The following is a 13,501-nucleotide window of genomic DNA, read 5'->3' on the forward strand; positions in this document are numbered from 1 at the left end:
ACAGTATGATGTCAAGACAACCTGATGTAGCTTAGCACGTTAGCAAATGTGACAACTGAGAGCTTTAACTGCATCCCAAAATACATGTGGAAAAGAGAGGGAAAGAACAGAAGAATTTTGAAGCCAAATTAGCCTGTAAATTAATAACTATCATTAGATTTTAGCCAGTTACCATATTTGTGCCTTGGCCTTCTTCTTAGTTTTTTCATGGTTGGATGATTGAGTTTCAAGTCTTTCATCTCTATTGTGTTGGCTGAAGGAGTACACAACAAATGCAAAAGATCTTTAACTCTTCAGTTTCTAGTTGGCAGAATACTTCTGTTAGCATTTCTCAAGTTTTTGAAAATAATAGCCTTGACTCTCTTCTCATTTAAGCCAGTTTAACAATGCTGCAAGTCCAAGGTAATCAGCTGAATTAATCTCATCTTAAAGCATGCTAGAGGAATGCCTAAGCCTAGTATTTTCTACATACCTCATATACCTGTAATTAAAGGAAAAACTCTCATTAAACCAACATTTTAAATCTGTCCACTTCATGCTCTGGATTTAAAACTTAGTTTTAATCTAGCTCCTTCTGCCCTTACCACAAAGAAATTACTAACATAGAATTTTGGTTTTAGTTTCCATCTCTTCCAGTTCATTTGTCACTTATTTTTTTCTTTGGTGGTTGTTTTTAATTCACCCTTGGAGCTCACTAGTCAAATTCACCTTGAAATTTTATCCACTGGGCTTTCATGACCTTGTCCCCTCAGTACTCCTTTTGCCTTTCTAATAATTCACCCTGGTTTTCCTTCTCATTTTTCACGTGTGTAGCACAAGGCAGTTGTAGCCTTGGTACACTTTGTTTCTCCTACATCCTTCACATAGTACACTCAATGCCTAACATTCCTCCAAGTCTTGCTACTATCAATCGATCTCAAATCCAGTTCTATAGGAGAGATCAAAATGAAAGCATTTTAACTGCATACATAGTCATCTAACTATAATACAAGTATATTACAGTGTTAAACGTCACAAAAACCTGTGAGAAGCAAAAGCATTAGCACTCCTCCACTACAGTGGCAGAGAACAAACCACTTATCTAAAGTCACATGAAGTCCTGTAGCAGTCTCTGGGTTACAACCAGAGGATTAATTTCACTTTTCTACCTCAAGATCTGTATATTGGCTTATGTATTTTACACTTCTTGGGCTTTAGAATGGATTTGCTTAACTTACAGGCAGTGCAGACCAATGGGATGCATTGTGTCTCACCAGCCCAGCCCACGGAGCAGATATTTGCTGTCTGTCCACCAAATAGTTCTCTGAGAAGATGGGCAGAACATCCAGCCCAGGAGGAATCACTGCTCTGCCACACCTCTCTGAAGCACCGACCACCGTGTTGGGCTGTACTGCAGGAAACTGCAGAATACACGGCACTTTCCTAAACTATACCACAAGCAAGCAAAGCCACGCTTAATCGGATCAGTGGAAGCCTAAACATCACCTCAGAGGAGTCCAGAGCCCCATGTGGCTTCTCACAACCGACGTGACTGAGCTGAGACCTTTGTCCCTCCACCAGCACTGTTCTGCCAAACGAGCTTCCTTTTTCCTGTCGGGGACTTTGCCATGTCCATCGCAGCACAGGCCACAACTCCTGGCCTCGCCTTGTTTTGGCAGCTGCATCAACTGGCTCCTTCTTCCTGCTTTATGGTTTTTCTTTTCTTAATCAGCCTAACTCCGGTCTTCATTACCACCCCGTTAGTCGGGACACAAGCCACGTGTTATTTATGAAAGAGACAGCACATGTCTCTCCCGCTCTACCAGCCATCCGGCGGGAGTATTTTGGGGCCTACGGGAGGGACAAAACCTGGCTCTCCACTGTAGCCGGGTACCGCCGCCCTGCCTGTCATTGAAGCGACAGGCCCCAGCTTCCACGTCACCCACCGCTCCTCGGTGCCCCCGCCTCACCTGCGGCAGGCCCAAACCCCAGCGGGGCAGCGGGGCAGCTCGCTACTGGGGTCAAGGGCACCCCCAGATTACCGACCAGCCCAGCGACGACGGGGCGGCCCCGGCAGCCGAGACCGGTGACACCCCCCAGCATTTTCCCCACCATCCCTGCCGGGAAGGCCGCGCTCGTCGCAGGGGGTTAAGGGCGCCATCTCCACAGGAGCACTGCGGCCGCCGAGTCCAGTCTGTGTGCCAGGGCCGGGCCCGGCGGCCGCGGCAGCGCCTCTCAGCCCCTCACGCAGCGGCGCGGAGGACGCGGCCGGCCCCGGCCCCGCCCGCCGGGCCACGCCCGCCTGACGCGCCGGCGGCGCTGGCGGGCTGGAAGTGGCGTACGTGCACAGCGGGCCTCTGGAGTGGCGCCTCCTCCTCCTGGCCCCGGCACAGCGGCGGAGGCGCGGTGGGCAGAGGCGGCGGCCGCGCCGGCCCGTGCTGCACCGGACAGAGAGGCCGGCGGGGAGCGGAAGGCAGCCCCGTACCGCGCCACCCCGCTCCCCCTCGGCCGTTCCTCCGCCGGCGGGGCGGCGACGAGGCGGCGCTAAGCAGCGTTAGCGGCGCAGGGAGGGCGGCGCGAGCCCCCGCGCCCCGGAGGAGGCCGCGGGCCGGCGGAGGGCGGCGGGGGCCGCGGCGGAGCCGGAGCCGGGCGGCCATGATGCAGTGAGCGCTCCCTCCCCGCGCGGCCGGGCGGGGGCCCGCGTTAGCGCCGCTCCCGCCCGCCTCCTTACATAACACACCCCGGCGGAGCGGGGCTGCGGCGGCACCACCAGCGCCATGGCGAATGACAGCGGCGGAGGCGCCGGTCAGGGCGGCCAGGGCGACGGCAGCAGCAGCGGCAGCAGCAGCGGCAGCAGCAGCAGCAGCGAGCGGGACCGGCAGTACTGCGAGCTCTGCGGGAAGATGGAGAACCTGCTGCGGTGCGGGCGCTGCCGCAGCTCCTTCTACTGCAGCAAGGAGCACCAGCGCCAGGACTGGAAGAAGCACAAGCTCATCTGCCGCGGCGGAGGCGCTGCGGCGGCTGGCGCGGCAGGGGGCGCTACCGAGCCCCGCGGCGGGCACCCCCAGCCGCCCCGCGCCCACGGCGGGGCCGCGGCGGGAGGCGGCAGCCGGGCGGGGGTCGGGAAGGGCGCAGCGCCGCCGTCCCCGGAGGCCCCCGCCGAGGCCGCTCCGCTGACCAACAATCACGTCGCCGCCGCCGCTGCAGCTGCCGGCGGTGAGGCGGAGGCTCCGGCCGCGGCCCAGTCCCCGGCCCAGTCGCCCTCCGGGGAGGCAGTGCTGCTGTACCGGGACAAGTCGAACCTGTACCCGGGCGGTGTGCAGGCGGGGCCCGGCGGGGCCGCGCTGCGCCCCAACGGGCAGACCAAGTCGCTGGTGCCGCAGCGGCTGGCGCTGGAGTACATCGTGCCCTGCATGAACAAGCACGGCATCTGCGTGGTGGACGACTTCCTCGGCAAGGAGCTGGGCGGGCTGGTGGCCGAGGAGGTGCGAGCCCTCCACCACACCGGCCGCTTCACCGATGGGCAGCTCGTCAGCCAGAAGAGCGACTCCTCCAAGGACATTCGCGGCGACAAGATCACCTGGGTGGAGGGCAAGGAGCCGGGCTGCCAGACCATCCGGCTCCTCATGAACAGCATGGACGATCTCATCCGGCACTGCAACGGAAAGCTGGGCAACTACAAAATCAACGGCAGGACGAAAGTGAGTGAGGGAGGGAGGGAGCTGGGACCCCCGGCCTCTCCCTGCTCCTGCAGGCGGGGGGCGGGAACGGGGCGGCGAAGCCGGCGCTTCCCCGGGTGCGGGCGTGTGTGCGCGCACGTGTGCGGCTGTCTGCGGGGCTGCGTGCGTGTGCGCACGTCCGTCCGGCTGGCTGGCTGTCCGTCCGTCCGTCCTTCCGTCCGTGCGGGTGCCTGTGCGGAGCTGTGCTGTGCTTATGCACCCGCTGCCGCTCCGCTCCCCGGAGCCGACTCATACGTGAGAGTCGTGTCCAGTTCTGGGCTCCTCAGTACGAGAAAGAAGCTCCTGACTTTCTCTAGAGGGTCGCAAGGCGTTTGGAGCATCTTTATCATGAAGAGAGAATGCGGGAGCTGAGCCCTTTTAGTCTAGTGAAAGGAGGATAGAAGGGATCTCATTAATGTATGCAAATATTTCAAAGGTTGTTGTTAAAAAGTCGATGCCAGACTCTTCAGTGTTGTCCAGTGACAGGACGAGTAGCAGTGGCAGTAAACTAAACCACAAGAAGTTCCACCTCAACAAGAGGAAAAACATCTTCACGTTGAGGGTGGCAGAGCTCTGGAACAGGCTGCCGGAGAAGTCGTGGAGTCTTATCTGGAAACGTTCAAAACCCACCTGGACGCCTGGTGACCCTGCCTGGGCAGGAGGGTTGGACTGGATGATCTCCAGAGGTCCTTTCCAACCCTAACAATTCCGTGGCTCACGCCTGGCCACGACGGAACCCCCAACTGGCAGGCTGCTGTCCCGCGGGCAGCCTGGGGATTGCTGTCTACCGGGAAGGTGCAGAAGGGTTTGTTTGCAGCAAAAAAGGTGTTCTTGTTTCTATGCCTGCGTTTTGTTAAAACCCTCTTTATTTGGAAGCTTATCTGCTAGGTGATGAGTATTGAAATGCGGGTCTTTTCGTGGTCTTCCGAAAAAGGCCCGGGTAACAGTGCTCTGATGGGCGTCGGGAAGCCGGGAGCTGGCTGCGAGGTGTCCCGGCAGCGGCCCCGGCTGAAGAGCGTGGAACCACTTGTGCTTAGCGTTTGTAGGCTCGCGTGTATGGGCCAGGTTTTGGTAAGCCTTGGCTCAGGATGTGGCCTTCCAGGTGCAGGCCTTAAAAATGTGGTCAGGAGACCCACATCAGTGACTGAGTGCCCCGGTGGCACAGTGCAAATGGTATTGTGGCAGGCAGCAGAGTCACAGCGGAGGAGCAGGGTGGCTTTGAGCAGAGCTTTTATCTTACCCTCATCAAGTCACTTTTCCACAAAAATCTTATTCCTTAGCTCTATTTCAAGATCAGAGAGCTGAGTCAAAATCTCCCATTGTATATTAGCCTAATTTGCAATTCCCTTCCAGTTCTTTAAATAAAATTCATGCCCTTGATAGAGAACTAGTAATGAATATTCATCAGCATCTTTTCTTTTTTAAAAAAAAAAAAAAAAAAGAAGGGTGAAGCCCATTCAGACTTTGCTACCTCTGTTAAAGCATAAGGAAGCCAGTGAAATAGTAGGAATCATACTGCCGAGGTGGTTGCACTATCACAGATGGACTGTTGTTGCTGCAGCTGCAGAATCTCAGCTGGTAGGAAGCTGCGGGAGGGAGGCAGGGAGAAACTGGACAGCGAAAAACAGCCCTGGATTTGTTCAGGGCACGGGAAACTCCCGAGATAAAGAAAAGAGGGTGGGATGGGTTTTTTTTGTTGTTGTTGTTGTTTTTTTGGTTTTTTGTTTGTTTGTTTTGTTTTGTTGGTTTTTTTTTTTAATTTGGTAATGCTGTCTTTGCATTTCTTCAGTTGAACCAGTACTGTGCAAAAACTTTTCAGTGGGACCATGGTAGAGTCCTCATAGATCTCTGCAGGACTTTTCTAAGCCAGTTTACCTTTCAGGCAGTCTTAAATCTCTTCAAGGCTTCAAACTTGCACTCTAAAAATGTCGGTAGTTTTGCCTGGATTTCAATTTTATTCAGCAAAAAGGAATACTGCTTCAGTTTTTATGTTCAGTGGTATGCTTCTGCAAAGAATAGGTGCCGGGGTTTTGGAGTTTTAATCCCAAATCATTGCCCGTAATTCCTGGACGACTGTATTTTACATTCCTACTTGGTTTTCGGTTGCTGCTGAAATCTCTCTGTTGGGGGGGATCAGAGAAGGTGCAGGGATCAGATAGTAAAAGCACAATTCTTTGCTCCTTGGTGGCACAGGAATGCATTAGTTTGTTTTCTCACTTTCCCTTGCTTATTTCCCCACAAAAGCCAGTGCTTTTAGTGTGCAGGAAAGCTCAGTTCTCTAAAATTCCAGCGGAAGCAAAACTGTCATTCACTCTCAGAGATTTACTTCAGAGTTGAATGAAAAGAAGCAGATGATACGTAGGGTATCACTTCAAAAAACTTGTAACCATAAAACTTGTAATCCATTGGTGGTGTTGGCATTGAACTCGCCATCACTTCTATAAAATATCTAGAAGCAGTGCATGAAAAAACAAGGAGAAATGGGTCTGAGGTATATATACCCTTAATCTCTTGGTTTGTAAACCTGCCTGTCAGGCAAAAAGCTATGTTGTGTTAATAGGATCTAATTCAAACTGATTTACATTCACCAGGGCCAATCCATTAAGACTAAGAACACGAAATGAGATGAAGTAAGGTAATACCTTGCTTGTGACCTGAGATTTTGTATTTTAAAGTTTCTGATAGGTGTTTTCTCTAGACTACCTGGGCCACCTAGAACTGATCTCCTTAAACTGATGTGGTTCTACCTAGTCCTGAGTGTCAGCAAATTACTGTCCAGCCTAAAAGATAGTCGTACAGCAGTAGTTATAAAATAGCCAAGTACCTTTGATGTGTGTGGAGACAGCAGCAAGTATAAGAGAGTGGCTAACTATTTACTCATCTTGGAAGTCCTGATTTGCTGCATTCCTTGCTTTTGTTCTCTTTCTTTCCAGACTCTGCTTCCTTCTTTTCTCTAGCATGAGGGTGGCACATACTTGCATATTTGAGCTCTGGTGTCTTTCTCTTACTTCCTGTTATTTTCTAGCTTTTTCTGCTTTCATGTGTTCATAAATTGTCTTTTTATCCCCTTTGTCTTAATCAGTTGCCATATTTGTACGTACATGTATTTGTGTTTCCTGCCTGTCCTGTTCTTATATAGCTAGAGAGGAGGAGGTAAAAGCCTGCTCATCAAAATCAAGAAAAGAAATTGTCCTGAATATCACCCAGGTGAGAAGGTTTTTCCTTCTTTCCCATATGGAGCATGAAGAAGGGGTCATGGGTGGGGCAGGCTTATGATTTTTCTGCTAGCTTTCTCTTTCCCCTGTTGTGGACTGCTGATCTGAATCTTCCATCCTTTACTGGTCCTGGAGTAATACTGCAGCTTCCCAGTTGTGGACTGGGTTCCTAATACTCCTATACTCACCATATAATCCAACATCTGATTTATCAGCTATTCCTCTTTCTGCTCACCATTACACTCAGTGCCATCCGTCCCCTAAACCCTACCCCCTGCCTTTTGTTGGAAGGACATAAAATAAACAGTTTGACAGGCCCTGTTGCATCCCTTTAGTTTTTCTTTCATTCCTACTTCTACAAATCTGTCAGGAGACCAATCCTGTTCAAATTGCTGCATTTTAATGCTCTCCTCTCTCTACTAGTAGGCCAGTGGCACCCACTGTTTCTCAGCCAGCCAGCTGTAGCTTAAAAAAATTGCTTTATTTGTTACACATCGTGCAAACTTGCTTTTCTGCTTTTTCTGGTAACTGCTTATTTCTTACTCTGAAGATCCTGGAGTTTTCTGAAGATTTAGAGAACTCTGGATTCAGACTCGTCTGACTGTGCCCTATTAAATTAGATTCTTTTGAAGTTAGTAATGCTCCTTTAGGAAATAGTTCTCCAAGAGTGAGTGTATTTCATACCTTGCTGTTAGCTTTTTTATGAACTTGACAGAAGAGGCTCTTTGCTCTTGCCACTTATTTATGTTGCAGCTTTTCTACAAACATGTTAGATTAATGTTACCAAGAAAAAGTAAGATTTATGGGTGTTTTTTCCACTGTATCTTATTCTGCAAAATATAACTGTAAGCATGTGTGGCAATAAGAAGACAAATGAAAAGTTAGAGGTAGGGAATAAGAACTTGGCAACCAAGCAGGTACTGGAAAGTGGTGATGATGATGGCAAAGCTCTGGTAGAAGAAAGGAAGGTGAGCACAGGGGCAGGTGTGCAGCTTGGGTAAGTCCTGCTTTGATTGAAGGACCCAAGAGCTGTGACTGGAGATCTGGGCTTAGGAATGTCTGTAAAGTGGGATTCCCTTCAATTTGCTTGTGGGATGTGCAGTTACATTGATCCTCCTGCATAATTCTGGAGATCATTTCACTATCACATCTTGAATTTCTTTCTTGGTAGAAAACTTACTGATCTGATTTTTTTCTAGTGAATGACGTCATGGAAGGGGTTGAATTTGCCACTGAGTTGTGGGAAAGTTTGGGTAGGTCCCTCTCAGTATCGCAGTACTCACTTGTGTTGCTTGACCTTGATACAGAATATGACCAGTGCTCATCGTCATCTATTGGTTCTTTTTCCCTGACAGCAGCGTTTCTGTTGGTGATGTTATTTTCTTGTAGACGAGTGTGTTGGTCAGCGGAGGATTGTGTGGTGATTCATGGATATACAGCAACCCATACACAGTTCTTAAATCCCTGTTGGAGTAGAGCCCTGACATGGGATGACTATAGCTTTGATTTGTTGTTCCTCATGTACAAGCCTTTTGAGTCCCAGGTGAAGCAGATTATCAGAAGACTGGAGTTTCTCCTGCAAATGATCTTTTGATTGAGAAGCACAACAGCAGCCAGAAAAGACTCTTGCTTTCAGCCAACTTTAACATTGCTGAGATTCTGACAGGTTCTCCTACTAGAGAAAATTGCAGAGATGCGCTGGTTTCCGAGGGGCAGCTGTGTGGTGATTACAGCTTTGAAGTGTGGTATGAAAATAGTGTGTCCAAGGGTGGGGAGCACTTCTTGGAGAACTTCTCCACACCCCTGTGTGTTAGGCTGTAGTTCAATGAACATTTTGGGCTGGCAGTGCTGGAGAAATAGTCACTCTTCTTTGCCAGCACAAGTATTTACATGGCCATCCTGTGAACTGGTTTGGGGAACTGATCCATCTGAAAAATAAACTGGCAAAAGAAGTGCTCCTGGTTCAGTGTTCGGATGTTTGTGCTGGCACAGAGGACTGGCAGATGGTGAGACTTTCTTTCAGCAGCAATGCAAATTTATGCCAGTTTAAAGTGTTTGCCAAACTACAGCCTTAGTGTTTAGCACTTAGAGTCTGATTCACCCAAAATTTGCCCTTGAAAATTCAAACACAGTTTAAGAAATCTTCACTAGCTATGTATTTTTTTCTTTCTTAACTTTTCTTTTTTTGTTTTTCTGTGTTCAGTATGAGACTCGGTTCTTGCCATCAGAAACGCATTCTTCTGCCCTCCAAGAATCTTTTACAACAATTTTATACAGCAACTTTGCTCGTCTACCCACCAGGTGATCCCATATAACATGTACAGTGGAAACGTGTTTTCTCCAAATGAAAACTGATTTCCCTCACACTCCCAGCTTCAAAACCAACCTACTCATAGGCTTATTGGCTGTTCCTATCCATTGTTCTAGCGTTTTATTAGCATCAAAGATGTTCTTGACTTGTCTGTTTTCAAGACAGAGCTGGATTGGCATCATCTGCCATGAGCAGTGTGCTGCAGCTTGTTACTGTTTGCTGCAGGTAAGGAAGGTCCCTACTCAGCCCCATCCCTTTGTGCCAACTCCAGTACTTGTTCTTATTCAGGTGCTGTGTCGGATAAGGGCAGTTTCAGTACTATTTCACATTTCATGTCCTGCTCATTTCTTCTCTGGTGCCTGCTGCATTAGGATAGGTGTATGAAATTCTGGATTGGTTTGTTGCTTGCTTTTCCAAGCCATTTTTGACTGTAACTGGAGTTTTTGTTTTTTATTTGTTACTGTTCTGGAGATAACCTGTAACATTGTAGTTTGTAGTCATCAATGATTTCAGTACACTGTGGATAATTAATTTTTTCCTGTCAGTGATATCAAGGATTTTTGGACCATGTTGCTACTTTGATGTTCTATGCTGTCTCTTCTGCACAGAATGACCTCATTTAATAGTGCCTATGAATCAAATAGAATGCTTCCCATCATAGCTGTACAGCTCAAGAGGAAGAGCTGTCTTCCCTTCCCTGTGGCCTCTTAGACTGAAATTCTTTGCAAGTGATGTCCTGCCAAGTCATAGGACTGTCTGAACTGCGCTTCTCAGATCCCTGGGTTAGTTGTGTCAGTAACCTTGACTGGTTTGCAGTTGAGAGATGTTTTCCTTTTTTCTAGATGGTGCTTAATTGCTGAATAGGCTGCTAGCTATTTCCTGAAAAAAATAAATTGGCAGCATGTTATTCTCTTCTGTGATATGTTCATTAGATTTGTAATTCAGTTGGATTTAGTCTGTCTAATATCTGATTGCTCTTGTCTTGAACAGGCTAAGTTGCTATTCGAATTTTGCAGGATGCTGTCTTTCTAGTTGCTTCTGTGTTGTTCTGTAGTGGGTGCTAGTACGTATGTTTGTACATCCAGGTATGTACATAGCATACTTGGAATTTAAATGAAGGCTTTCTCCTGCAGCAGAAAGGAAACTTGTTGCAAAAGAGAAACGGATACTCTTTATAAAGCAAAAATTTCTTCTTGCCTATCCAGAGACTAAATAGTTTCTCTTTAGGCTCCTTAGAGAGCTCCTGTACAAAGACAGCACTTTTTTCAGTTCAAAAATAACTTTTGGGACTGTTGTGAGTGGGTTGCTTGGTGAATTCTTCAGTAGGGTACTCGTGGGCTCCCTGGCTCTTGTGCTGCTGGATTGTTACTTTTCAGTGGGGGAGTGACTGCAGACAATGCAAGGACTGTACAAGTGTTTTTTGGAAATCGACATAATCTTATCAATTCAAATTCTTTATTCATTGGCATGTTTTTTACACTCCACTAAGAAAAGAGTATTTTGAAAGCAGTGTTTTTAGTGACTAGAACAGTAGAGTTATTTGACTTTGCAGTTACTACCAAGTGAAATAATCATTATTTATGATACCCTTTTTGTCTTCTGCGTTTGTGACTTACTTACACCCTTCAGAAGGAGGACTAATGCTAGTCTTTGAGGCCTTTTGGGAAAGTCATTTGGTGCTGATGAAATCCTTGTGAACTCCTTTGAGTTTCTGAAGGTTGTTGGTTAATGATGGGTGGTCAGGCATTTTTCCAGTGCAGGCTTGTGCCAGAATTAGCTGGTAAGTGGCAGTTGTAAGCTTCAGGTCAAAATCCACTCACTGTTCCAGTGCAGTGTCTGTCAAAAATAGAGCAATGCTTTTATGCACGTAACAGCTGCTTACACTTGAAGACTTTCTTGTTCTTTGGTATTTAACTTAAAACTGCTTGAGAGTATTTTTGTTAGCATATGGTGTTATAAATAGGAATCGGGTAGAAATGTGCGTGCCTGCACGTCTGTGCAGAGGTTGTGTGTGGAGGTGGGGTGGTGGTTATCGATACATTGTGTGCATAGTGCTCTGACAAAAGGATGAAGTCCATACCTGTAGGGTAACTAATGGCACCTAAAGAAAAAGTTGATTAATACCCAAGGATTAATTTTACACATTAATTTAGGCTCAGACCAGCTTTAGAGCGCATAGTTTGACCATGAAGGCATTCTGCATTTTAGAAATTATGTACAATTTTGAGGAGATGCTGCTCTGTCACCTCAGTGTGCTGCAGTAAGAGCAGAGCCTGAGACTGCTTTGCTTTGTTTCAACAAAAACAAACATGATGTTGAAAATGATACAAAGGTGAATACAGTGAGGAAGTTTTTCTTTTTGGTCCTAGCAGGGTGGAGGAATTATTGCATTGACTGTAAAGTTATAAAATGCACTAAATGCTGAAAACTTTAGGGCCTTATATGTATTTGCTTGGTTTGGTTTATTTTTCCTGGGTTTTGTTTGTTTTGTTTGATTTGTCTTTGTATGAAGATGTTTTAAATCTGTTTCCAGGAAGAGCTTGTATTATCAATTCACATCAGTTTGTTCTGTTGATAGCTTGAAATTCTTGATGAGGTGGCAGAGGCTGTAGGATTCTCTGCTGGGCATATAGTCTTGCTGTGGTTTGCCCTTCTGGTATGCCAGGGTCTGTTATCTTTCCTGCTTGAGTTGGTCAGATGGCTGCAGTTATAAGTCTTGAAGTTACTGGTCAAATGAAACAAAAAAGTTTCAATAGTAGTTTAGCATGACTGTTGTGATAATGTGAAATTTAAATTACTATAATTTAAAAACTTGTCCCAACTTTGAGGCAGCAATCCTCGTATGGTTAAGTTCTCTTTGTTGTGAAGAAGTCCAGGGGTGCAACATGTGTAAGGCTTCCAAAGCAGTTTATCATTGGTTAATAACATATCTCTCTTGTTGCTTCTCTCTGTCCTGTTCAAGCATCTGTTCAAGCAGCTAAACCTTGCTGTGGATGCCAAGATCCCTCAACAGCTTCTGCTGTATTAGAACAGTGTGTGGTCTGTTCTCTGCCAAAGGCATTGGGCCCTTCCAGTTTCAGTGGTTGCTGCATTGTTGCTCAGGCAGCTGGCATGCAGCCTTATTGCTGTGAGAAAGGAAACTGTGGCCAGTTGATAAGGGCATCTTAAACTGACTCCTTTTCAGCTGGCACACTGGATGATGCCCAGTGAAATAGATGCTGGCTGAATTGTACCTCTGTTTGGCTTAACCTTATCTGTGTGTGCTTTAGCCCCTCTATGGCAGCGCATCAGCCAGGCAGTAGCGCTGTTCGTAGTGGTGGATTTGCTCTTTCAGGGAGACACTGAGAGAGCTGGGGCTGTTTGTGGCAAAGGAGAAGGTGTGAGGGGACCATACCAGTGGGTACAGATACTTGACAGGAGGAGTGAAGGAGAGGGAGTTGACTCTTGGTGGCAGTGCTCAATGGCAAGGCAGTGGGTACGCTGAGATGCAAGAAATTAAATTGAAATGTAAGGAACATTTCTTCCATTGTGTTGAACCAAGAAGGAGCTTGCTACAGAGGTTGTGGAGTCTCCATCCTTGGAGATACTCAAAACCTGATCACTGGTCCCTCACCTGCTCTGGGTGGCCCACCTCTGAGCAGTGGGCTGGACCACATGATCTCTAGAGGTGCCTGACAACCTCAGCACTCCCACAGAAAAAAAGTACTGCAGTTTGAAATGGAAAAAATGCAATACAAGCCAAGTTTTGCAACCTGTTAAAATATTTTTTTCCAGCTATGGCACTGTCAGTATAAGTCCTGCTTACTGCATCTCTGAATGAAGTTACCAGGAGTCTGTTTTCCTGCTAGTGGTCATTTGCTCCCTAAAGGATCACTGTGGTTGAATGTACCAGTAATGTAACTGAAATATTCCTGCCTTGGATCCCTTTTGGTCAACCAGGTGGTCACTTTTACTAAGTCTGTGCTGCTGCCTCTTTCCTGTTTTCTCCCAAGTTGCCTGTTTTTCCATTCATGTGTACATGTGCTCATAGCACAGTCCTTTCCTAGCATAGTTTGCTGATACAAAGCATGTGTACACTTCACAAGACTGATTGAAGCAGTTTAAGAAATGTTTAAAAAATTGAAGTCAGTTACCTGTAGGGGATTCATACTTTCTCTCCAAAGTTATTTGAAGTTTGTATGATCAAGGTTCTGCTCCTGTACTGAGAGGGCATAGTGTAGCAGGCATAGTTACACTTTTCTTGCAAGAAAGACCGAAAAACGAAATACGCTGTTTCA

General features: G+C 47.3%; 1 protein-coding gene across 1 annotated transcript in view; it reads left to right on the forward strand.

The window, feature by feature from the left end:
* The first annotated feature begins 2,521 nt into the window (after positions 1-2,521).
* The window catches only part of EGLN1 (egl-9 family hypoxia inducible factor 1), a 35,469-nt gene continuing 24,489 nt past the window's right edge, over positions 2,522-13,501 (forward strand). The window contains exon 1 of the mRNA XM_062490170.1: positions 2,522-3,680. Within this exon, the coding sequence (XP_062346154.1) occupies positions 2,757-3,680 (924 nt within the window). The 5' untranslated portion in view covers positions 2,522-2,756. The remainder of the gene's footprint in view (positions 3,681-13,501) is intronic.

Source organism: Cinclus cinclus, chromosome 3, assembly GCF_963662255.1.
Source record: "Cinclus cinclus chromosome 3, bCinCin1.1, whole genome shotgun sequence".
Lineage (NCBI taxonomy): Eukaryota > Metazoa > Chordata > Aves > Passeriformes > Cinclidae > Cinclus > Cinclus cinclus.